General features: G+C 33.5%; 1 protein-coding gene across 1 annotated transcript in view; it reads left to right on the top strand.

Moving 5' to 3' along the window:
* The window catches only part of knrl (knirps-like), a 71945-nt gene extending 45213 nt beyond the window's left edge, over window positions 1-26732 (top strand). Inside the window, exons 3-4 of the mRNA XM_065505359.1 lie at window positions 13951-14028; window positions 25044-26732. Of these exons, the coding sequence (XP_065361431.1) occupies window positions 13951-14028; window positions 25044-26732 (1767 nt within the window). The remainder of the gene's footprint in view (window positions 1-13950; window positions 14029-25043) is intronic.
* Window positions 26733-27201: the final 469 nt, after the last annotated feature.

Raw genomic sequence — 27201 nt, 5'->3', positions numbered from 1 at the left:
CCTCAATCGTGGGTCTTTATGTAGTCCAATTCTAGCCTCAATCGTGGGTCTTTATGTAGTCCAATTCTAGCCTCAATCGTGGGTCTTTATGTAGTCCAATTCTAGCCTCAATCGTGGGTCTTTATGTAGTCCAATTCTAGCCTCAATCGTGGGTCTTTATGTAGTCCAATTCTAGCCTCAATCGTGGGTCTTTATGTAGTCCAATTCTAGCCTCAATCGTGGGTCTTTATGTAGTCCAATTCTAGCCTCAATCGTGGGTCTTTATGTAGTCCAATTCTAGCCTCAATCGTGGGTCTTTATGTAGTCCAATTCTAGCCTCAATCGTGGGTCTTTATGTAGTCCAATTCTAGCCTCAATCGTGGGTCTTTATGTAGTCCAATTCTAGCCTCAATCGTGGGTCTTTATGTAGTCCAATTCTAGCCTCAATCGTGGGTCTTTATGTAGTCCAATTCTAGCCTCAATCGTGGGTCTTTATGTAGTCCAATTCTAGCCTCAATCGTGGGTCTTTATGTAGTCCAATTCTAGCCTCAATCGTGGGTCTTTATGTAGTCCAATTCTAGCCTCAATCGTGGGTCCAATTTGGGCGCCAATTGTGGGTCTTTATGTAGTCCAATTCTAGCCTCAATCGTGGGTCCAATTTGGGCGCCAATCGTGGGTCCAATTTGGGCGCCAATCGTGGGTCCAATTTGGGCGCCAATTGTGGGTCTTTATGTAGTCCAATTCTAGCCTCAATCGTGGGTCTTTACGTGTCCAATTCTAGCCTCAATCGTGGGTCTTTATGTGTCCATTTCTAGCCTCAATCGTGGGTCCAATTTGGGCGCCAATTGTGGGTCTTTATGTAGTCCAATTCTAGCCTCAATCGTGGGTCCAATTTGGGCGCCAATTGTGGGTCTTTATGTAGTCCAATTCTAGCCTCAATCGTGGGTCCAATTTGGGCGCCAATCGTGGGTCCAATTTGGGCGCCAATTGTGGGTCTTTATGTAGTCCAATTCTAGCCTCAATCGTGGGTCTTTACGTGTCCAATTCTAGCCTCAATCGTGGGTCTTTATGTGTCCATTTCTAGCCTCAATCGTGGGTCCAATTTGGGCGCCAATTGTGGGTCTTTATGTAGTCCAATTCTAGCCTCAATCGTGGGTCCAATTTGGGCGCCAATCGTCCAATTTGGGCGCCAATTGTGGTTCTTTATGTAGTCCAATTCTAGCCTCAATCGTGGGTCCAATTTGGGCGCCAATCGTGGGTCTTTATGTAGTCCAATTCTAGCCTCAATCCTGGGTCCAATTTGGGCCCCAATCGTGAGTCTTTATTTAGTCTAATTTGATCCTTAATTGTGGGTCTTTATTTAGTCCAATTTGATCCTCAATCATAGGTCTTTATGTAGTCCAATGCCTCTTATCCTCCTTTGCCTCAGTTGATACCTCTTTTCGTGCCACCTTTACCCTATGTAGAGTACATATGTATGCATACATACATTATTAATCAATATTCATTTATTTTTGTTTAAGTGAAGTGCAATATTTTGCTCAAGGTTGCAATTTGCAAATTAGCGATGCTCACTTGTAAACATTTATATACAATTTTTTATTTTATTTTTTTTGTGTTGCTACTCTACTCTGTATGAATTATTTCAGCTTCATACCCAGTGTCTATGAAAACCATTTAAGTTTTTTTTTTTTAATCTGTTGCTGTAGTAAATAATTTTTTTTCTATAAATTATTTAATAACTTCAAGGAAGTCATGTTTATAGCAAGTTTTTTTTTTCTTTTCTTATTATATACATTTGTGTATTTAGCATCTTCAGTTGGTTTTCAAAATGATATTTTTCTAGTTTGTGTTTTTAATTTAAATAAATCTATCGGTAGCAAGTAGCACTCTTACAATTCTTAATAAAATTATACCAATAATGAGAATTACGTGGAAAATTTTCTTATATGTGCTGTAGTTTAGTGCATGAATATTTTCTGAAAGAAAAAGTAGTTCACATTTAAAGTGAGTCATTGTAAAGTAGTAGTTTTTGTTTTTTTGCTTTTTTTCAAGTTGTATAAATTAAATTGGAAATGCAAATTTTATGCGTGTGTTTTGAGATTTATTTGTTTTGTTGGTGGAGCTACAGTTAAGAGCGGGAGTGTAATGAGTTTAGCAAAGCGTGGAATCAAAAAAAATTAAGATTTTGAAAACTGAGCTTGAGACCCCAAAGGGGTTATTTCTAGAGGTCGCTTTTAAAGCCGAAGAGCAATATAAATCATATTTCGAACTTAGGGGAATTCAACTCCAACTAAAGAAGTTGAAGGATAAACAATATAATAACGAAAAATATATATTTTCACTACGAATCCTCCTGAGGGGGGCATTTCGTGATATTTTTTTAAGATTTTCTTAGAAATTTTTAAGTTATTGCAGAAGTGTATTTCCAATTCGTTTTGGTTACCTCTAGAATATTTTCCTCTTTTCATTTATGTTATTATAGTTCCATTGGCCAGTATTTTTCTTGTTATTGTCTGCTTGTATATTAACCTTGTTAAACACTGTGTTTTTGCCCCGCTTGTTTGGTTAAACAGACACATGTGTGTTACAATTTGAAAGAATCTTTTGGATCTTTTTTTTACATTTATTTTTTTTTTGTAATTTCAAAGTGTGTCTCTCTAAAACTATTGTCTGACCATTTCTTGTTGAGGCCCGTTCATCGTTGTCAGTGTCTTTTACATTTAATTTCATTGTGCAATTGACTTATGCAAATGTTATGTTTTTTGTGAAAATGTTAACAATTTTTCTACAAATGTTGCTGTTGTTGTTTTTGTTTTATTTAGTATTTGTTAGTTAGTTGTTTGTTTATTTTTCTTAAACTTTTGTTATGATGATTTTGGCTTTAGGCCACACGTATTGTTAGCATTTGTTACAATTTCAATTTTGTTTTTGGTTTTATTATTATGTCTTTTTTTTGTTGTTGTAGTCTTTTAAGCCAAGATTGACACGCGTGCCATAAGTGCGTGATGGGGTTTTAGATGGCCACAAATAGATTTTGTTTAACAAATTTGTTATACATATTTAAACTAAATATTTTAAAGATTCAAGACTTGAGGTCGCTTACAAAAAAAAAAACAAAAAAACTGAATTTAAATCTGCTCATTTAGTATTTTATTAGAACACTGCAGTTAGATTTATAAGTGGTTATAAAAAGTGGCTTGTGTTTGGTTTTAAAAAAAATAAAGTAATAGAAATAACTAGAGCAGTTTAATGTGTTAAACTATTTTAATTTTTTTTATTTATTTATTGAATCTGCCTATATCATTAGGCCTAACAATAAGTTATTAAATCTTATAACTCAAATTAAAACTAATTGCTCTAAAAGAGAGCATTGCTTGATGCATGGACCTCATCTTAGCTGGGTGTTAGATCTCCTCTACAAAGCCTTGATCTGGTTTGGCTCTGTGCGAGAAGCCGAGCAAGCGGATTTGGATGGGATTGCAGTTTCAGTATATATTTATCGCGGACTTTCTTAAACTCATCCTTCACTAGTGGCACTTCCAAGTCCCTGTGGATGTTTTCATTTCTTATGTACCATGGTGCACCCGTCACTAAGACTTTCCGACACAATTGGATTCCATATGTCCAAATTGGTTTTAAAATGATTTTATATAGGGTGACTTTATAGTCCAGGCTTAACTTAACTATTTTAATAAACTCATTAATAAAAGGTGTAATTTTTGGGTAAAATAAACGACTTTTAGAATAATCGATGTTTTTCATAATTTTCTCATAGAAAATTTTTGATGATTTTTATTTATAGACAATATTTGATAATTTTTATTAGGTTATTTAGACAATTTTCGATTATTTTTTTTTTTATAAAAAATTTTTGAAAAATTTTTTATGGAAAATTTTTGATGATTTTTTTTCATAGCAAACTTTTGATCTTTGATTTTCGATATTTTTTTTATACAAAATTTTCGATATTTTATACAAAATTTTCGATGATTTTTATATGAAAATGACGGTGATTTTTTCGATGTTTTATTTCATAGTCAAATTTTCGATGTTTTCTTTTAGAAAAAAGTTTGATGATTTAAATTTTTTGTAAAATTTTATATTTTCGAGTTTGGTTTTCGATATTTTTTTTTTATAAAGTTTAGATTTTTCTATAGAAAATTTTCTGTTATTTTTTAAAAAAATTTTCGAGTTTTAAGAAAATTTTGTTACGTTTTTTTTATTGAAATTTTTTTTGATGATTTTTTTTATTAAAAATTTTTGATATTTTTATGGAATATTTCTTTTTCATAGCAAATTTTTGATTTTTTATTTTCGATAATTTTTTAAAAAAAAATTTTTTTTGTAGAAAATTTTCAATGTTTTGATGGTGATTTTTTTCTATGACAATTTTCGATGTTTTATTCAAATTTTTGATTTCAAATTTTTTAAAATTTGCTATTTTCGGTTTTTGATTTTTTGTTTTCGATAATTTTTTTACAAAAGTTTAGATTTTTTTATAGAAAATTCCGAAGTTTTTTTTTGAAAAAATTGTTTTTTTTTTTAGAAAATATCTGTTTATCATGGAAAATATTATTTTTTTTTTTTTTTGCAAATTTTCGATGATTTTTTCATAGCAAATTTTTATAATTTTATATAATTTTTTTCACAAAATTAAAGATTTTTTTATAGAAAATTTTGCAGGTTTTTTTTTTTTTTGAAAAAAATTGTTTTTCATAGAAATTTTTTGATGTTTTTTTTCATAGACAAATTTTGATGAATTTTTGTAAATAAAGTTTTATAATTTTTTTTGTTAGAAAATGTTTCTTATCATGAAAAATGTTAAATTTTTTATATTTTTTTTTATTTGAAAATGATTGATGATTTTTTTCATAGCAACTTTTTTTGTTTTTTTTATTTTCGATAATTTTTTATAGAAAATGTCGATGATTTTTGTTGAAGAAAATGTTTGGTGTTTTATTTCAAGCAAATTTTCGATGTTTTTTTCTTAGAAATTTTTCAATAACTTTTTTCATGAAAATTTTTCGTCGATTTGTCAATGTTAAATTTTTTATATAGACAATTTTAAATTTTTTTTATTGAAAATTTTCGAAATTTTTTTTATAAAAAATGTTCGATGATTTTATAGATAACTGTCGATGATTTTTGGTAAAGAAAATGTTCGATGTTTTATTTCATAGCAAATTTTCGATGTTTTTTTCTTTTTCAATAACTTTTTTCGTCGATTTTTTTCTCATAGAAAATATTCGATGTTTTTTTTTATATAAAATTTTCAACGTTTCTTTTCATAGACAATTTTCGAAGTTTATTTTCATAGACAATTTTCGATGTTTCTTTTTCATAGAAAATTTTTGAAATGTTTCAAAAATATTTTCGATGACAATTTCTTGATTATTTTTTTCATAGAAAATGTTTGATTTCATTCATTTCATTTTTATATATTTTGTAAACAATTTTAGATTTATTCATAGTAAATATTTTCGTTTTCATTGAAAATGTTTCATTTTCTTAAAAAAATGTACTATAATATGTTCGATTTTGTTTCTCATAGACAATGTCATGTTTCTTTTTCATATTCCACTTTTCATTTTCCACTTTTTTTATAGACAAATTTTGATGTTTCTTTTTCATAGAAAATTTTGTATGTTTTTCGCTTTTGAAATTTTTTTATGTTTTTTCTATAATTTTTTTTTTGCGAAAATTTTTATATTTATTTTTCTGATCGATAATTTTCGATGTTTTTTTTTTCATAAAAAACAAATTTGTACAAAATGTTTTTGATGTTTAGATTTCATAGTAAATTTTCCATGATGTTTTAAAACAATTCTTGACATTCAATTCATTGTGATTTATTTCATAGACAATTTTTAATTTGTTTAAAGTAATTTTTTTTCTTTTTCATAAATAATTGTCAATGTTTCATTTTCATAGAAAATTTTGGATTTTTTTGAATATTTTTTTTGGTATACAATTTTCGATGATATTTTCGTAGACAATTTTTAAAAAATTTTTTCCTCATAGACGATTTTGGATGAGTTTTCCATAGACATTTTTCGATTTTTTTCTTATAGAAATTTTTCGATTTTTTTTTCCTGAAATTTGATTCATTCGAACCAAAATAATATTTCTTTAAGTTTATAAACTGTTATATAAAAACTGCCTATGTCTAAATAGAATATTTTCAATATTTTCTATAATTACTTTAGTAGTTGTTTTCAAAGTTATAATTTAGTAAATTCTTCTTTGTTTTGAATACGAGTATTCAACACTTTAAAAAAATACCTGCCAATTTTATATTCCTGGGAATAAAACAACCTGTATTACCGATCTCCTATGAATTCTTTCTTACAAGTGTTATAAACCTGTCAAAATTTATAATTTATTACAGCTGAGCAATATTCAATCATAACAACAAATTTTTCCACTACATTTCAAATTAAACCAAAAAACAAGTAAGAGAGCTATATACGGCTGTGCCGAATCTTATATACACTTCACCAAATTATACTTTAAAATAAAAAGTTGAAATATTTTTAGGTAAAAAAAATTTCGAAATTTTTTTTTAAATTTTTTAGAAAACAAAATTTTATGGGAAAATTTTGCTTAAAAAAATTTTTTAAATTTATTAGTAAAAATTTCTGTTAAAAGTCAAAAGCGAAAAAAGCGAAATTTAATAAGCTCTTAAAAAAAAATTTTTGTGTTAAAAAAAATTTTTTTGGTGAAAAAAATTCGGGTTAAAAAACATTTTTACCGATTTTTAGCCATTGTATGTCCGACTGACCATGGGTTTATATACATCTTTGCAAAGGTCTTTAAAATATCTATCATTACATATCCATATTGCCTATGGATATGTAATGATATGTATTACATAAATGACTTAGTAATACATATATAGATCAGAAATAGATTAAATATGGAGTCGTGGTTTCTAGCTCATATCTCAGCCATTTGTGGGCCGATTTTCTCGATTTTTAAAAAGCGACCAAATGGGGACTATAAAGGATATATGGCTGTACGAATAGTGTATGTAAGTTATTTAGGGCCTGCAGAAAGTTGATTTCAACATACAGACGGACATACAGACGAACAGACGGACAAAGTTATATCCACTCCGCTACATTTATGGGGTCTTAAATCAAAACTATAGAAATTACAAACGGTATGACAAACACCCTTACCACTCTTGGTGCAGGGTATTCAAAAAAGAAACAAACATAAAAACTAATGAATTGTACACATCACAAAACTTGATAAAAAAAAAAAATAAAACAAGACGAAAAAAACTTAAACAAAAAACCAAACATAAACAATAAATACAAACAACACAATTTAACAACAAATAAAGTTTGTGCAAGAAACCAGAAAACAAACTACTACTAGGAAAAAGATCTAAACAAATTAATTGAAAAAAATTAATAACATTTTAACACTTCTCTTTACCCAAAAAATAACATAGAAATCATCATTTCAATATGTTTTCATAACAAATCGTTTTTGTAGTTCACAACACAAATAAACCGAAAGACAAGAAGACCAGGATTTATACCTTGTTTAGTTAGTTTCCCAACCATCTTTTAACATAAACTAACAAAACACATTCACTTGTTAGTTAGAAAACCTACAAACAAAAAAAAACAGCTTAAATTGCCACAAAAATCTAAATCTGAATTCGAATTCGAATTCACATGTTGCAGTTGTTTACTTGTTCTAATCAGATTTCATGTGTGTTTTTGTGGCTGAACATTGGTAATGTAAAATTCATGGTTTTATTCATTTGGGGGATTTTGTGGGCTTTAGGAAGTGCCCAGTTTACTTTGTGCCTTCAACTCCTTGTCTATTGGAAACCAAAGTTTTCTTTAACTAAACTTAGTTTTAATAGTTTTATGTTGCATGTAATCGCCAAATGAAAATCACATAAAAATAAATTAAAAATTATGAGTTTATACAAACACTCAGTCATACAGAAATAGACAGATCTCTAGTGCCAGCTTTTCAAACAGCAAAAGTTGTAAAATAAAGTAATAATTTTATATTAAGATTTTTGAACACCCTACTCTAAAAAAGGGACATTAAAGTTCTTAAATAATCTAAAATAATTTTAAAATAACACAGATTTTAAAGTTAACAAACTGATATAGACCTGTTATTCGCTGTGAAAACCTAATGAAAACTTTCTTAAATATTTCATAAAGTGTCAACCCATCAGCAACTTGAAAATGTCTACAACATCCATAGATTTTGTTGTACAGCTACTTAAAGTTGTTCTGAATGCCCACATTTGACCCACTCAATTTTGATCATTCAATTTTCTGTCCATTACTAATTATTTAGTGGTTAATAAAGTTATAGTTTTTAATAGATTTTAGTTTATGACCACAATTTAATTTTTTCGGGGAGCGAAAGGCTGTATTTTTTTGTCTTTTGACTTATAAATCTTGCAAATTTCAAACTGAAATTAAAAACTTATAAATATTTATGCACTTTAATAAATAATGGAGCAAAAAAAATAATAACCAAGTTAATTTGTTAGACTAGGAAACTAAACAAAAATTATGATTATGGGCGATAAAAAAATATGATTATAAATGAGGCACTAAAAATATAAAAGCAAAAGTAAACAGTTTGTGCAAAATTAAATTGAAATTACTATTAATAAAATAAAGAAAAGACAACTGATTAAGAACTGAAATAGAATCTGAACTAGAACCTGAACTGGAACCTGAACCTGAACTAGAACCTGAACTAGAACCTGAACTAGAACCTGAACTAGAACCTGAACTAGAACCTGAACTAGAACCTGAACTAGAACCTGAACTAGAACCTGAACTAGAACTGAACTAGAACTGAACTAGAACTGAACTAGAACTGAACTAGAACTGAACTAGAACTGAACTAGAACTGAACTAGAACTGAACTAGAACTGAACTAGAACTGAACTAGAACTGAACTAGAACTGAACTAGAACTGAACTAGAACTGAACTAGAACTGAACTAGAACTGAACTAGAACTGAACTAGAACTGAACTAGAACTGAACTAGAACTGAACTAGAACTGAACTAGAACTGAACTAGAACTGAACTAGAACTGAACTAGAACTGAACTAGAACTGAACTAGAACTGAACTAGAACTGAACTAGAACTGAACTAGAACTGAACTAGAACTGAACTAGAACTGAACTAGAACTGAACTAGAACTGAACTAGAACTGAACTAGAACTGAACTAGAACTGAACTAGAACTGAACTAGAACTGAACTAGAACTGAACTAGAACTGAACTAGAACTGAACTAGAACTGAACTAGAACTGAACTAGAACTGAACTAGAACTAGAACTGAACTAGAACTGAACTAGAACTGAACTAGAACTGAACTAGAACTGAACTAGAACTGAACTAGAACTGAACTAGAACTGAACTAGAACTGAACTAGAACTGAACTAGAACTGAACTAGAACTGAACTAGAACTGAACTAGAACTGAACTAGAACTGAACTAGAACTGAACTAGAACTGAACTAGAACTGAACTAGAACTGAACTAGAACTGAACTAGAACTGAACTAGAACTGAACTAGAACTGAACTAGAACTGAACTAGAACTGAACTAGAACTGAACTAGAACTGAACTAGAACTGAACTAGAACTGAACTAGAACTGAACTAGAACTGAACTAGAACTGAACTAGAACTGAACTAGAACTGAACTAGAACTGAACTAGAACTGAACTAGAACTGAACTAGAACTGAACTAGAACTGAACTAGAACTGAACTAGAACTGAACTAGAACTGAACTAGAACTGAACTAGAACTGAACTAGAACTGAACTAGAACTGAACTAGAACTGAACTAGAACTGAACTAGAACTGAACTAGAACTGAACTAGAACTGAACTAGAACTGAACTAGAACTGAACTAGAACTGAACTAGAACTGAACTAGAACTGAACTAGAACTGAACTAGAACTGAACTAGAACTGAACTAGAACTGAACTAGAACTGAACTAGAACTGAACTAGAACTGAACTAGAACTGAACTAGAACTGAACTAGAACTGAACTAGAACTGAACTAGAACTGAACTAGAACTGAACTAGAACTGAACTAGAACTGAACTAGAACTGAACTAGAACTGAACTAGAACTGAACTAGAACTGAACTAGAACTGAACTAGAACTGAACTAGAACTGAACTAGAACTGAACTAGAACTGAACTAGAACTGAACTAGAACTGAACTAGAACTGAACTAGAACTGAACTAGAACTGAACTAGAACTGAACTAGAACTGAACTAGAACTGAACTAGAACTGAACTAGAACTGAACTAGAACTGAACTAGAACTGAACTAGAACTGAACTAGAACTGAACTAGAACTGAACTAGAACTGAACTAGAACTGAACTAGAACTGAACTAGAACTGAACTAGAACTGAACTAGAACTGAACTAGAACTGAACTAGAACTGAACTAGAACTGAACCAGAACTGAACTAGAATCTAACAAAGCTGAACTATCTGTTAAATCTGCCTGCTCTCTTTTTACCCTTTTCTGCTTTTTAATGTACCACATGGAAGCCAAACACTAAAAACAAATCCTGCATATAAAATCTTATGAAGTGAAAAAAAAAATCATAGGAAGTTGGAAAAAAGTTCATCTGAAATAAATGTAACTAGTAGTAAAAAATATTTATTACCTTGCAAATGTTTATCAACAAATTGCAATCGTTAAAAAAGGCCAAGGTCTCCTCTACTATGTATAACTATATTTCCACATACGACTTTATGGGTCTGCTAAATCTAGCAACAAACAAACGAAATAATAAAAAATAAAATATTTGTACTCGTAATATACTTGTAGGTTTAGGCAACAATTCGTTAAAAAACACATTCACATGTAAAAAAAAACGGCAACAACAAAAAAATGGAGCATCATCACCTTTTTTTTGTGGCAAAAAAAAAAGTTATTGTTGGCTCTTTTTTTTTGGCTGCTAACTGCCAGTACTCATAGCAACTGCAACCACCATCACCTTTACCATCTTTAAAATGCAGCCAAAACAAACAACGAAACATATAACCAATTTGAATTTTATGCATGTTGCCATTTGCTGTTGTTGTTGCTATTGTATGTTGCAAGCAAACAAGATGTCAATGTAAATTTCTCATGCAATTTAGCAATTGTACAATATTGCGCTGTAAGCCCGCTCTGTTTTGTTTAACTGCTCTTTATTTATGGCATCTAGATGATTTGTTTGCATTTTGTGTTTAGGTTGTTGTTTTTTTTGGGGAGATTTTTTGTGTTTCTCGCTGGTTGTAGTCAAACAATATTTAATTTGAATATTTATGAGTAACAAGCGTAAACATTGTTTTGTCTAAGCAAAGTCATGCGTGTTTACATTCATAGATTTTATTTAAATTTTTGGACGGGGGACCCTATAGTAAGTCAATTTACTGAGGTGGTTTAATGGAGTTCAGTTCTAGTTCAGTTCTAGTTCAGTTCTAGTTCAGTTCTAGTTCAGTTCTAGTTCAGTTCTAGTTCAGTTCTAGTTCAGTTCTAGTTCAGTTCTAGTTCAGTTCTAGTTCAGTTCTAGTTCAGTTCTAGTTCAGTTCTAGTTCAGTTCTAGTTCAGTTCTAGTTCAGTTCTAGTTCAGTTCTAGTTCAGTTCTAGTTCAGTTCTAGTTCAGTTCTAGTTCAGTTCTAGTTCAGTTCTAGTTCAGTTCTAGTTCAGTTCTAGTTCAGTTCTAGTTCAGTTCTAGTTCAGTTCTAGTTCAGTTCTAGTTCAGTTCTAGTTCAGTTCTAGTTCAGTTCTAGTTCAGTTCTAGTTCAGTTCTAGTTCAGTTCTAGTTCAGTTCTAGTTCAGTTCTAGTTCAGTTCTAGTTCAGTTCTAGTTCAGTTCTAGTTCAGTTCTAGTTCAGTTCTAGTTCAGTTCTAGTTCAGTTCTAGTTCAGTTCTAGTTCAGTTCTAGTTCAGTTCTAGTTCAGTTCTAGTTCAGTTCTAGTTCAGTTCTAGTTCAGTTCTAGTTCAGTTCTAGTTCAGTTCTAGTTCAGTTCTAGTTCAGTTCTAGTTCAGTTCTAGTTCAGTTCTAGTTCAGTTCTAGTTCAAGTTCTAATTCAGGTTTTAGTTCAGGTTCTAGTTCAGGTTCTGGTTCAGGTTCTAGTTCAGGCTCTAGTTCAGGTTCTAGTTCAGGTTCTAGTTCAAGTTCTAATTCAGGTTCTAGTTCAGGTTCTAGTTCAGTTTTAGATCAGTTCTATTTCAGGTTCTAGTTCAGATTCAAGCTCAGTTCTGATTTAAATATAATTCTTATCTCGTTCATGTGTTTGTTATTTTCAATTAATTTTTTTTATTTTTATGTGAAAGGTGTTCATAATTCTTCCTTGCTGGTTACTGTTTTGTTTTCCTTTTTTTTTGTTTGTCAAAAAATAAAACTTTTATTTGTGGTGCGTGCAACAAACAGTCTAAGCAATTTAGTTTGATTTTAAAATGAAGATTTCCCAAGGATTTATTGGTTGTCCAAATACAAGAAATTGAAAATGTCATGATAATCATTTTTTTAGTTTTTCGGCAATAAAAAATAAGTAATAAATATAAATAAATAATAATAACAAAGCTAAACAAAATATGGGATTTCAAAAAGGGGAAGAGCTGAAGTATTTACCAAGAAGGTTGAGGGGTGTTTTACCAATTGGTAGCTCTATGGTCTAGTTTCTATTTGTCTTTTTTTGTTAAAGTTTTTTGTAAAATTCCTTTCTCTGCTATAATTGTTTACTTTACTGTAGCAGTCTTGTGTATTTTTACAATATGCAAATATGTTTTTTTTATATTTTTCTTAGCCTTAAGCTTTAAAATAACAAAACAAATAAATCCATATATATTAAATGTTATAAAATGCTCACTCACCACTCAATAAGTTTTGCATTATTTTTCTTTTTTTTTTTCATTTATTTATTTTAACCCTTTCGCTACAAGTTTTAACTGGAGGTGTTAATAGATGTTTTAAGTATATTATATGGTTGGTATTGATGTCAATATTGACTGATATTAATATTAAGGTCCTACGTGTCCTGGTTCATCCGTTATTCCAAATTAAATTTTTAGTCCTGGAAGCTTATCCTGAAGCCCCCAGTGATTTTTATTTTAATATTTTTTATATTTGTATTTCCCTAATATGTTTCTAAGCATTCTAAATCATTTTTATTACAAAATTATAGTTTTTAAAAATTTTATATGCAAAAAATCGAAGGCACTTTTTTGAAAAAAAAAAAATTGGATTCAAAAATCTATTTTCACACATTTTCAAATTGCTATCAATCGAACACGCATAGCGATAATGCAATGAAATAAATTGTAAACATCTCTAAATATATTCCAAAAATAGACTCAAAAACAATTTTTTAAAAATATTCATAAATGTCGAAGTTATGTGCAAAAATCTAAAATGTATCCATATGGATACAATGTAGCGAAAGGGTTAATTTTTAATCTATAGTGTGCAACATAAAAAAATCAACTTTCAATGTTACAACTTCCACACACAAAAATTATGGGAAGAATGGGAAAAATAAATAAAAACAGGAAAGAAATGGAGGAAAGACATAAGTAAAATCCAGTAACGCTTCTTCATTTTAGTGTTAGGATTTTTAAGCTGTTAGTATTTTAGTGGGCCATTGTGCAGTGTAGAAATTCAGGTCTGGTTATTCAGGCATTATTTTTTTTATTATAGTTGCTTTCAATTCCATGTTGCATAAAACTCATCCATTATCATCATGCGTGTGAATTTAGCTGCTGGCTGTTTAAGACTGTTGTATATTTCTTAAGATTTGTGGCTTTTTAATTGATTTTTTGTTTATTTTATTAAAATATTAGCTGAGATTCAGCTGAGTTTTATAGATTTATTAAAAATAATTGAATTTTAAGTATTTGGCATTTTGAAATTCTTTATGATTTTAATATAGTGTTTTTTTTTTGTTTAATTACAGATGAACCAAACTTGCAAGGTTTGTGGGGAACCTGCAGCTGGATTTCATTTTGGAGCATTTACATGTGAGGGATGTAAGGTAAGTTTAAATTAAAACAAAAATAGAACAAAAACAAACATATTTTCCTTAATTTCCTTTAAAAAAAACTCCAATTGCTAATATTTCTGACACAATCAGAATTTTTAATTCAACTTCCAAAACCATAACTCACGTTTTATTTAACAAAAACCTTTTACATCACCATAACATTCATGATAGCCCTAAACTTGACTGAACAAGGCTGTTTAGAGTTCCAAAAACTTTAAAACAAAAATGATGCAACAATTTATAATTAAATTAAAAATCCATAAAAAAATAAAACAACAATTCTCTGCTATTCTCTAGAGCTTATTAAAATCTAACAAACCTAAGCATAAAGTTAAAGTTTAAATAGCTTACAGCTAAATAACAACTAAACAAATTTAATTGATTTAAATGTGTCTTTGTAAAATAGAACTTTTTACCGTTCTTAAACAAATTAACTACCTCAAGGTTAAAAGGTTAAGCTAAATGTAAAGAAAAACTTACCGCAAAACAGAAACAAATGTTAAATATCTAGTAAATATTTGTTTTACAGAAAAACCAAAGAAAAAAATCAAAAGCATTAACCATCACTAAACAATTTTATTTAATATCTTGTAAAACCTTTTAAACAATTTGTCGGTCAAACTAATTTGTTATTTTTACACGTTAATTTATTTCAATCAGAAACGTTTTTTTTTTCTTTTTTGTTTCTACAAAAACATTAGCAACAAACCCTAAAACAAACTTTTAAAACAACATAAAACAAAAATACCTTCATCATTTTTTTATTTTTGAGCTGCTTTAAACCCCTTGCTCCCCTTTAACTATTAAGGGGAGGGCTTAAAATTAAGCGCGAAAAAAATGCTAAGACTTTAATTGCAATTTAGTGAAAACCAAAAAAAAAAATACAGTAACAATAATATAATCGGCTGTAACGAATCTTGTACACCCATCATCAATAGGAGACAATAAAATATTTTTCAGATATAGGGGATATATAGGGGCTAGGGTTAATTATGGACCGATCCTCATTAATGTTGGCTGTTGTCAGCTATGATCTTTTCCCATCTTTCTGGTAACATATGGATTCCAAGCCAAAAGATTTGCTCATCGTTTGAGGCCTAGAACGAATCAAGCCAATATCGTATACTCAAATCCAAAGTGAAGCGTATCCCAGAGAGATCATTCTGCATCGATCGAAACAAATATCTAGTAGTCGAACGAGGCAAGGTCTGAACTATAAAGCGGATGAGACAAAACTTCCCAGCCACTTTATTCTAAGTACTTTTTAACAGGTATTGCAACATGTGGTCGATAATTGTCATGATGGAATATTACAGTTTCATATCTGACGGCATATTCTAGGGGTTTTGAGCCAAATTTTCGCATATATTGAGGCCTAGAACGAATCAAGCCAATATAGGATACTCTGTTCTAAAGTGAAGCTTATCCCAGAGAGAGAGAGCATTGTGCTTCGATCGAAACAAATAGTGGTTGGACGGGACACGCTACCCTCCCAATCCCTTCAATTATAAATAGTTTTCATCATGGAATATTATGGTTCCATGTCTGGCAGCATATTCGGAGATTTTTTCCGCCAATTCTCGCATCTTTTGAGGCTAAAAAGGAATCAAGCCAATTTTGGATACTATGTGTCAAAGTGAAGCGTATCCCAGAGAGAGCATTCTACATCGATCGAAACAATAGTATTCAGACGGGGCAAGGTCTGGACTATAAAGTGGCTGAGGCAAAACTTCCCAACCATTGCTTTCTAAATAGCTTTTAATAGTTATTGCAATATCTATATGGCCGTGCGTTGTCATGATTGAATATTAAGGTTTCAGGTCTGGCCGAATATTTTCGCATTTTCTGACAATGTTCGCTTCAAATGAATCAGTTGCATTTGGTACAGGTTGCAGGTGGTGGTATGGTCAGATTTCAGAATCTCATAATAAATAGGAACCTATTGCTCCCACCAAATGCAGAGAATTACCTTAGCACTATGGATATCTGGCTTTGGTATCGATTCGCCTGGTTGGGCGGGCTTCACAGACGATCTCTTACGATTCGGCGCAAAACTGGTTTTCTTTTACAGCTTTCAAGCTTCATTTCGGACATGCAAACTCGTCTTTTAAGGTCTCTCGTCCTCAATTCGTATGGTATCCAACTTCCCTGCTTTTGGATGAATCCTGCTGCTTGCAAGTATTTTGAAATTGCTGCTTGAGTAACTCCCAATCATTGTGCAATATCTTGTTGAGTTTGACAACAATCTTCATGGAGTAATATCTTCAATTCTTGATCTTTAAGCTTCTTTCGCTAGTCTGAGTGATCTTTGTCTTCCGTGAGGATCTCTGAACTTCAGTTCGTATTCTACCCTGCTTTAAACTGAACCGGTTGCGTTTGTGAAAAGTTCCCTTTGATTGTCTGGCCAGATTTCAGCAGCTCATAATAGATATAACGCTTTTGCTCCCATTAAATACAGAGAATTACCTTAGCTCCATGGATATTTGGCTTTGGTGTGGATTCGGCTTGTTGGCCGGGCTTCACATACGATCTCTTACGCTAGGTTTATCGTAATAGCTCCATTTTGCATCGCAAGTAATGATTCAATGCAAAACTGGTTTTCTTTTACAGCCTTCAAGCTTCATTTCGGACATGCAAACTCGTCTTTCAAGGTCTCTCGTCCTCAATTCGTAAGGTACCCAAATTCCCTGATTTTGGATGAATCCGGCTGCTAGCAAATATTTTGAAATTGCTGCTTGAGTAGCTTCTAATGATTTTGCAAGCTCTTGTTGAGTTTGACTACAATTTTCATGGATTATTGCCTCCAATTCTTGATCTTTAAACTTCCTTCGCTTGTCTCGGTGATCCGTGAGGATATCTCAGCTTCAGTTCGTAGTCTACCCAATTTACCTGCTTTCCACTGCAGCTCATAATGGATAGGATCCGTTTGCTATTAGCTTTGTTGCATGGATATTTGGCTTTGATGTCGATTCGGCTGGTTGACCGGGCTTCATATACGATCTCTTACACTTCGGGTTATCGTAATAGAACAGTTTTGCATAGCACGTAATGATTTGGTGCAAAACTTATTTCTTTTTATAGCGTTTCATCAGCATTTCGGACATACAAAATCGTTTCCAGCTGATCGCAAACATTTTAAAATAATAGATAGGACCCTTTCGCTCTCACCAAGTTCAGAGCATTACATTAGCTCTCTCAAAATCGTCTTTCAAGATCTCTCGTCTTCAATTTGTATGGTACCCAATTTCTCTGCTTTTGGATGAATCCTGCTACTCGGAAATATTTTGAAACTGCTGCTTGAGTAGCTCCCAATGATTTTGCAAGCTCTTGTTGAGTTTGACTACAATTTTCATGGAGTAATGCCTCCAATTCTTGATCTCTAAACTTATTTCGCTTGTCTCGGTGATCCGTGAGGATCTCTCAGCTTCAGTTCGTATTCTACCTAATTTCCCTGCTTTCAAATACAGATAATTACCTCAGAGCCATGGATATTTGGCTTTGGTGTCGGTTCGGCTGGTTGGCTGGGCTTCACATACGATCTCTTACTCTTCAGCTTATCGTAATAGATCCATTTGTCATCGCAAGTAATGATTCGGTTTAAAAATGCTTTCTTTTAAGCGTTTAAGCAGCATTTCGGCCATGCAAAATCTTCTATCGAGGTCTCTCGTCCTCAATTCGTATGGTACCCAAATTCCCTGCTTTTGGATCAAACCTGCTGCTCGCAAACTTTTTGAAATTGCTGCTTGAGTAGCTCCCAATGATTAAGCAAGCTCTTGTTGAGTTTTACAACAATCTTCGTTTAGTAATGCCACCAATTCTTGGTCTGCAAACTTTTTTGGCTGGCCTGGGTGATAATGTTTGTCTTCCGTATATAAATCACCACTTCTTAAATGCACAAACCATCTCTCGCTCATTGAAACCTATGGAATACATTCATCATAAGCTTTGGTGAGCAATCGGTGGACTTCAGCGAAACGTCTTTTCAAATTAAAGAAGTAAAGCAAAACTTCCCGGATATGACGATTTGTTGGCATAAGATTCGACATTTTCGAAGCAAAAAAATCGTTGTTACTTACACTATGTTTAATAACTAAGTGGGAATAAATGACAGATATGTATCCTTCAAAATGACATATAAAATATTAAAAACAAACACCGTGTTCAAAATTTACGCCATCTATTGGAAATCCCGCATTTTTAAGTCATACATCCAGTAAGATAATAATGAATGTTGAAGTCATTTTCTGTGGGGGACCTTGTATGGGGATTTTCGCCATACTTTCCATTATAATTTCAGAGGTTTTAGAACTAATTTGTGCAACACATTATCAGGATTTCCGCATAATCTACGTATTAATGACTGTTCAAACAGTATTCCAGAAGGAATTTGTATGGGAAATAGGTGAAATCTTTGAGCTATATTGCTCATTTTCAACAGCTAACAAACCTTATCAACAGAGGGTATTTGTGGGGAATATCATCCATCTAGCTCCTTTCATTAAGGCCCTATCGTGTTTTCAACAAACATACAGACGGACAAAGGACAAACGGAGAGACAGACGGACGGACATAACTAGATCATCTTAGAGTTTTACGAGGATCCAGAATACTTTATTTTTGTGGCTCTGCAATGAATACTTTTATGTGTTACAAACGTTATGACAAAATCATTACACCTCCCATCTTTGTTGATGGTGAGTATTAAAAAAAATCAGTAGGGAAAAAAGTTTGTTGCTTAAGACTTTTGTTTTGCTTAGTTTCCAGTTAAATTACTTTAGTTTTGTATGGCAAACAAATCAAACTCAACTCATCAAAAGAGCAAATCAGTAGTATTTTTTTTAATTTTTTTTTTTTTTGCAAATGATGGTGTTAGTCTATGCATGAACAACTGACAGACAGACAGACAGACCTACAGTCATAGCAAAATTTACTAAGAAGGCTGGTTGCTCTTTCAAATGTAACCGTAAATCCCATTTCCGACCCAGTAATCTTGATGCCCAATTAACCTTAAAAGTGCTTGTTTGCATTGTAAGTTTGTTTGTTTGCTGGTTTTTTTTTTTTGATTTTGGCAATTTTTGTTCAGTTTTTGTCAGTGTTTAGTTTTGTTCTATTGCCATTCATTCATTCATTCATTCATTTGAAGCGGCAATTGTGATTTACTGCCATCATGTTTTTGTTGGCATAAGTGTTCTAACTTCTTGGAGCTGATTGTTTTTAGAGTAGTTTATTGTTTAACCTTTTGTGTTGCCAAAGTGCAGCCCCTTCCATAGACTATGTGTTATTTCTATGTATGGTGGAAGTGCTCTTTTGCCAGTTTGTAGTTTTTTTTTATTTATTTATTTTTGTTTTTTATTATATATTTTGGTTAAGTTGTTTATTTTTGCCCCCATTGAATTAAATTGTTTATTTGTTTTAACTGGTAAATGCAATTGTTGTTAATGGCATTGAGGTGGTATGTTAGTGAGTTAGTTAATTCGTTAGTTACTAAGGGGGCATGTAATGTAGTTGCACTTAAACAATTGCTAATCTGTTGTATTGTAGGTTTTGTATTTGAGAAATACAAAATATTATAGAATAATTCTGTATTTTGTCCTATTGATCCATAAGGCTAACTGTCCTGAGCTGATATAGTATCTTGGGGCTCACAAAGCTAATATTCAAATTTTGACTTTCCAAAAAGTGCAGGAAATAAGTATAGACTGAAATCCAGTAACCTAAAATAGCCAGCCTATTCCCCTGATAAAGCCTAACAGATTACTCACTTACTTAGATGGCTAGAAACAAACTGATTCAGAATAGTTTTCCATGATTGTCGAGCTAATGTTCGTCGACACAATTTTCATATTTTTTCATTTAAAAGTTAGTCACAAGACTCTCAAATTGTCAGGTTGTCCTACATCGAATTAAGTTAGTGCCTAGTCGTCCTATATAGGAAGCTGAAACGCTTAAACCCTGTTATTAAAATTAAGAGTGATAATGGTACTCCACCAGTTGATGCCCAGAGTTTTGAATGTTACTCCACCAGATTAACAATATGAGTTTAAAATGGACTCCACCAGTATCGACATAAATTAAAAACACGCGGTTGGTGCCTTACATCACACACGTGCCAGAGTGAAACGCTAAAGTGTCGAAGGCAAAAAAACTAAAACGGGCCTGATTGCTCTTAAAAAATAGTTACAATGCCGCGCGAGTTGTTAATCAACCCAGACCTACTTTTCGACTCCATTTTCTAGCGCCAAGTTTTGCGAGATCCTCCTAAGCTTGATCCTTCCACCGGACTTTAGTTTTCCCTTTCTATGTCTTCATACTAGATCGAATTTGAATGACTTTCTCGCCGAAAAATGTCTCAAACAGCTTCATCTGTATGCCTAAGAACCCAAGTTCAGCGGCGTATTACATCACGGGTAATACAAGCGTTCTATAGAGTATAATTTTGGTTCGTCGAGAGAGGACCTTGTTTCAAAACTACTTGCTTAGACCAAAATAGCATCTATTAACAATAATAGTTCTTCGTTTTATCTCCAAACTTATGTTATTTGTTTGGTTTATGCCAAAGTTATAGTCACCAACTGGTAGCTTTCTTGTTCGTTTGATACCATTAACTTTGTTTTATTTTCATTTACTACCAGACCCACTTTTGCCGACTCCTTTTCGATGCTGGAAAATGTTGCAGTTACCTCTCGCACAGTCCGACCCATGATATCAATATCATCGGCATAAGCGAGTAGCATTGAAATAAATTGTGCCTGCTCTATTAAGTGCAGAAGCACTTAGGATTTCTTCAAACAAAATGTTAAAGAGATCTCAGAGAGGTCTCTCGAAGAGGAATTTATCAATTTTAACCGATGATCTTGTATCAGTTTAAGTAATTCTGTAGAAGAGTAGTAACTTTGCAGTTATACCAAACTCAGACATAGCTTTAAATACCTTTGCTCGTATTTGACTGTCAAAAGCAGCTTTGTATTCGACGAACAGGTGATAGGTGCATCTATTGTAGTGTAAATATCTGGTCGATGATGGATTTACCAGTTCCAAAGTCACATTGATATGATCCTATTATTTTACCGACTTTAGTTTACAATCGTTCACATAGTACGATCGATAGAATTTGTTATGCAATAGGAAGGAGACATATACCTCTATACAGGTGATAGGTGTCGATTTGTTTTTCTTGAGTCTTCTCAGAGTCTGTCGTAATGTAAATATCTGGTAGGTATTCGATTTACCAGCCACATTGATATGATCCTATTATTTCACTGACTTTAGTTTTCAATCGTTCACATAGTCTGATCGATAGAATTGGCTATTAAAAGGAAGGATACTTATGCCTCTATAGTTGGCGCATACGGTTTTGTCTCCTTTCTTATGCACAGGTCATAACATGCTGAAGTTCCAGATATCGGGTATGCGTTACTCTAGTCAAATGTTTCATACAAGTCGGTGGATACTAATTAACAACTCGTCGTCTCCGGCTTTAAACAGTTTTGCGGCAAATCATCGGCAGCTGCAGCTTTATTGTTCTTCAGCCGGGAAATTTATTTTTCAACCTCATTTTGGCAAAGGTATCTTCGTCGCTACTATCATCTGATACCAACAGCATGTAGAAATGTTGTTTCCATATCCTCAGTATAATTTCAGTATCTGTCACTAGGTTTCCATCTTTAACTTTACAGGAGAAACTACCAGTACCAATGCCCTCTACCTGGTGTTCTACATTTTGGCTCATCTCGAGGCAAGGGCATCTTCACCGCTACTATCATCTGATACCAACAGCATGAAAACATTTTGTTTCCATGTCCTCAGTATTACTTTCAGTATCGGTCACTAGGTTTCCGTCTTTATCTTTAAAGGATAAACTTTTGGTACATCTCGATCTTTACACATTCGCGCCTTTTTTTATTTTGTTCTTGCAGTTGAACTGGCGTTTCTCTCCTCTCCTTTTTCTCCCAATGTCTCACCCGTACTCCTCGAGTTACAGTGGACTGTAATGTTGCCAGGTATGCATCGTATTTCCCTGCATCGCGACACTCCTGGTCGGCATCTACAGCTTTATTCTTTTTAAGCCGGGATATTTAATTTTGACAAGGATATCTTCGTCGCTACTATCATCTGATACCAACAGCGTGTAAAAATATTCATTCCATATCCTCAGTACACTTTCAGTATCTGTCATTAGGGTCCATGTTTATCTTTACAGAAGAAACTACCAGTACCAATGTTCTCTGTTTGGTGTTCTACTTTTTGGTACATCTCCATCTCCTCTCTCTACTCGCGCGTTTCCTTTATGTTTTCTTGCGCAGAACAGGAGTTACTCCTCTCTCCTTTTCTCCCTGACCCCCTCCCGTACTTTTCGCGTTACAGCGGACTGCAGTGTTGCCAGTTATGAAGAATTGTTCTGTACGGTTGCATTGTGACACTCCTGGTTGTACCATGGGTTTCTGGGGAAGGCTTTACAGACTACCTAAAGCATATCTAGCTTTATCCCCCAGTTCATCATGTAATATTTCCCCTGAGACCATCTTATCTAGAACAGATTACACAGAATATGTTCCACTGTAAAACCGTTGCTTTATACATCGCTAGGATCTCTTCCTGGAAGATGTTGCATTCGGTTGGGAGTCTGTCTGACACTTTGATGTCTTCAGCTATTACATAAACATCAGCTCTAGTAAAAAGTGAACTGAATTCAAACAGCTGTCCAGATCCAACCCACTCGTCCCTACTACGAAACACAATTGGGGGGTGAAAAACCGAAGTCTAAAGTCGTTACCCTAGACGTTGCATTCGTCTGGGACTCTGTAAGACACTTTGATGTCCTCTTCTACTACATAAACTCCGGCTTCAGTGCCAGATTCCATCTTGGACCCATCAGTAAAAACTAAAACCCCTTGAAAGAGCTGTTGAGATTCCAACCACTCGGCTCTATTTGGAAACACATCGCTAGAATATCTGCCTGGAAGACGCTGCATTCGTCTGGGAGTCTGTATGATACTTTTATGTCCTCGCCTACTACATACACTCAGGCTTCAGTGCCAGATTCCATTTTGGAAACATCAGTGAAAACTGTACCCTCTACAAACAGCTGTCCAGATCCAAACCACTCGCCCCAACTTGGAAACACAATTGGAGTTTAAATACAGAATTCTAAAGTCGTTACTCTAGACGCTGCATTCGTCTGGAACTCTGTATGATACTTTGATGTCCTCGCCTACTACATAAACTCCGGCTTCAGTGCCACATTTCATCTGTGAAAACTTAACCCCCTTTAAAGAGCTGTCGATATTCAAATCACTCGACTCTACTTGGAGACACAATTGGGGTAAACTACCGAAGTCTAAAGTCATTACCCTAGACGCTGCATTCGTCTGGGACTCTGTATGATACTTTGATGTCCTCGTCTACTACATAAACTTGGACCCATCAATGAAAACTTAACCCCCTTCAAAGAGCTGTCAAGATTCCAACCACTCGGCTCTATTTGGAAACACAATTGGGGGTGAAAAATCGTTTCCTTATACATCGCTAGAATGTCTGCCTGGAAGACGCTGCATTCGTCTGGGAGTCTATATGACACCTTGATGTCCTCAGCTACTACATAAACTCCGGCTTAAGTGGCAGATTCCATCTTGAACCCATCAATGAAAACTTAACCCCTTTCAAAGATCTGTCGAGATTCCAACCACTCGGCTCTACTTGGAAACAAAATTGGAGGGTGAAAACCCGAATTCCAAACTCGTTAGCTTAAATCCGAAATCCCAATAGGGATACTAGCCTGACCTACTTCGTGTCCTTATACATTGCTAGGATCTCTGCCTGGAAGACGCTGCATTCGTCTGGGAGTCTGTATGACACTTTCATGTCCCCAGCTACTACATAAACTTCTGCTCCAGTGTAAGATTCTCTCTTGGACCCATCAATGAAAACTGAACCTTCTTCAAACAGCTGTCGAGATCCAAACCACTCGGCTCTTCTTGGAGACACAATTGGAGGGTGAAAACCCGAATTCCAAAGTCGCTAGCTTAAATCCGAAATAACAATATGATGTACTTCGTACAAAATTTGTGTGTGACGGCTTTGGTCTTACCAGCGAAGATTCAAATAGTCTAAGCAAGTTTCTATTAGAATGTTATTTCCATCACTAATTTATCAATTCTTATTGCAACCAAACAAAAATTCTATGGGAAAATGTCTAGTCATCTTTAATTTAAACAAAAAAAAAATTCTCAAAAATTTATGAAATATTTCCAACAAATTCCCACAATTTAACTTCTAAACAAATACCAAACAAAATGCAAACAATAAATATTAAACTACAAACAAAATACAAAATTTCAGTTTATAGTTTACAAACTAAACTATAAAATCGAGCAAAATTTTATAACTTTAAAATAAATTGTCTTAACATTATGTTGACAAATTAATACTAAAACCCCACAACTAAAACTTAAACGGCATTTGTCATATTTTCTCAATTAGCTGCATTTTATTTCAGCAATTTAACAAAAACTAATTTGAATGCAGAACAACAACAACAAAAAAAAATCAAACAAAATAATGTTAAAACATTTTGTTGACAAATTAATCACTTTTAAAGCAAAGAAACCAACAAATTGCTTTTGGACTGTCATATAAATCTTAATGACTCAAAATAAGTATAAACGAACAAATGTATTTGGCAAGAACCCACATAGTTTGCAGACAAAAAAAAAACTCCTTGACTCAAACTAAACCTAAAAAAAACACCTACACCACGAACAATAAGACAAGCAAATCATTTTAAAAGTCGTAATATTGTGGCATGTAACATGATTTAATAATGACAAAAGAGGGCCATTTAGTTTAAACAAATTTATTTTTAAATTATTTCGTTTAACATAAGAAATATAGAACTGAGCTGTTGAACACACAAAAAAAGGTTAACGCCATAATTTATTTTAGAATATGATTTAAACAAAAAAATTAATTAGTTTTAAATAATTTATTTTTCTTACTCTGATTTTCAGTCATTCTTTGGCCGCTCCTATAATAATCTATCCTCCATATCGGATTGCAAGAACAATGGAGAGTGCATCATCAATAAAAAGAATCGCACGGCCTGCAAAGCTTGTCGCTTACGCAAGTGTTTAATGGTGGGCATGTCCAAGAGCGGTTCACGTTATGGCAGAAGATCCAATTGGTTTAAGATTCATTGCCTGCTGCAGGAGCAACAACAGCAGGCGGCAGCCGCCATGGCAGCCCATCAAAACAACCAACAACAGGCTCATAATGCGGCTGCTGCTATGCATGCCAAGCCTCCGGGCATACCACCACCTTCAGCCGCAGCAGCTGCCTTGGGTATGCTGGGTCATGCGGGCGCCTATTCCGGCTTATATCCTCCACGAACTAAAGAAGAACTCATGATGCTGAGTTTGGAGGAATATGCCAAACATCCTGCTGCCTCACCCTCTGTTAGTTCCCCCGACTCCCATAACTCCGATGGCTCGGTGGAGATAAATGGTAGAACTAATGCTGGTCTTATGCATCTGTCTAATAAACATGCTGCTTTGGATGCCGCCTCTGCCAGCTCAACATCTTCTGTGGGCCCCCCGCCTCCACCACATTCCTCCCATTTAAGAAAAGATCTACCTCCCTTTTTACCATTGCCTTTTCCTGCCCTCTCCTCCATGCCCGTCATGCCACCACCCAGTTTTCTACCTCCCTCTCATCTGCTGTTTCCTGGCTATCATCCTGCCCTTTATCAACATGCCCATGCTGGCTTGCTGAAACCCTCCCCCGAGCAACAGGCTGCTGCAGCTGCTGTCCATCAGCTATTCAATAATGCTCCCAGATTTCATCCCACAACTATAACCACCTCAACGGAAGAGCGTAAATTAGAGGATCACAAGCAGGATTCATCACTAATTACACCACGCTCGGATGCCTTAAACAATAATCACATACCAAATGGCAGCAAGGCAGCCGAAGAATTAACCAAACGTTTCTATTTGGATGCTGTGCTCAAGTCCCAACAACAATCACCTCCACCCATGGTCACCAAAATACCCAATCTTACCAAACACGATCACTCCATCTCCGCCCTGGTCACACCCAACTCAGAAAGTGGCCGCAATCACAGCAATACTTCCCGGCAAAGTAATGAGGAGGAGGTGGACGAAGATCTAACAGAACATCAAACTAAATCCCTAAACGATTCCCATTCAAATGGCCAGGATAGTGAGCCGCATGATGAGGAAGAGGAGGAAGATTTGGTAGTATCCATGACTCCTCCCAGATCACCCATAGACATAGAGGATGATCAAAGTAGCAAATCGCTAAATCAAGATTCATCCTCACCCAGAGGTCAAGATAATCCCATAGATTTGAGTATGAAAACCGCCAGTTCTGTGTCCAGCTGTTTAAGCCTTAGCAATCGTTGTGATTCATCTTCTGATCAGGAAAATGAAGGCAATGAAGCAAACGATAATAGTGAGGAGTTGGAGGAAAAGGAGGTTTGGAGAAGCCATGAGTTTACCAGAAATTGTTTGAATAATAACAACAATGACAGTGAAGAGGAAATCAAAGTCAAGGGTAAGGGGGTTAAGAGAAAATTTGAGGAGTGTAATTCTCAAAACTCAGCAGAAGAACAGGATGAAGTAACAGTTAAGGTGGCAAAAAAGACAGGCTCGGCTTTGGATTTAACCAACAAGTTGTAAATCTTAGATTCCTAGCCTATAATTGCAAGGCTTAGTTTTGTAACATGATAGTGGCAGTTTGTAAAATATTTAGACTAAATTTGATTGTAAATTATAGAGCTGTATTGAAATTATTAAAGAAATTATTTTGTTTATAATTAAGAAATTTCTTCTAAATTATAAGTGTTTAAAACTAAATGAAATTGTTATAAATTTAAAGATTACTTTCACAGCTAAATAAGAAATTGTTAAACATTTTTCCAGACAACTAGAAATTAATCTGAAGGTATTGTGGAAGAAGCAGAAGAATTTATAATTTATAACATAAAAAATTTTAGCCTCTTTTATTTAAATCTTTTAATAAAAATTGTATTATATAATTTAATAAAACTTTTTTTAAAAAAATTGTTAGCTTCAATTATTTTTTATTAGTCAATTAGCAAATGTTTATAGAAAATGTATTTTTTTATGAACTTATTTATATATATCC

The sequence above is a fragment of the Calliphora vicina genome, chromosome 3 (genome assembly GCF_958450345.1).
Source record: "Calliphora vicina chromosome 3, idCalVici1.1, whole genome shotgun sequence".
NCBI classification, from domain to species: Eukaryota; Metazoa; Arthropoda; class Insecta; order Diptera; family Calliphoridae; genus Calliphora; species Calliphora vicina.
The sequence above is the reverse complement of the archived record's forward strand: the minus strand, read 5'-3'. Positions and strand labels throughout refer to the sequence as shown.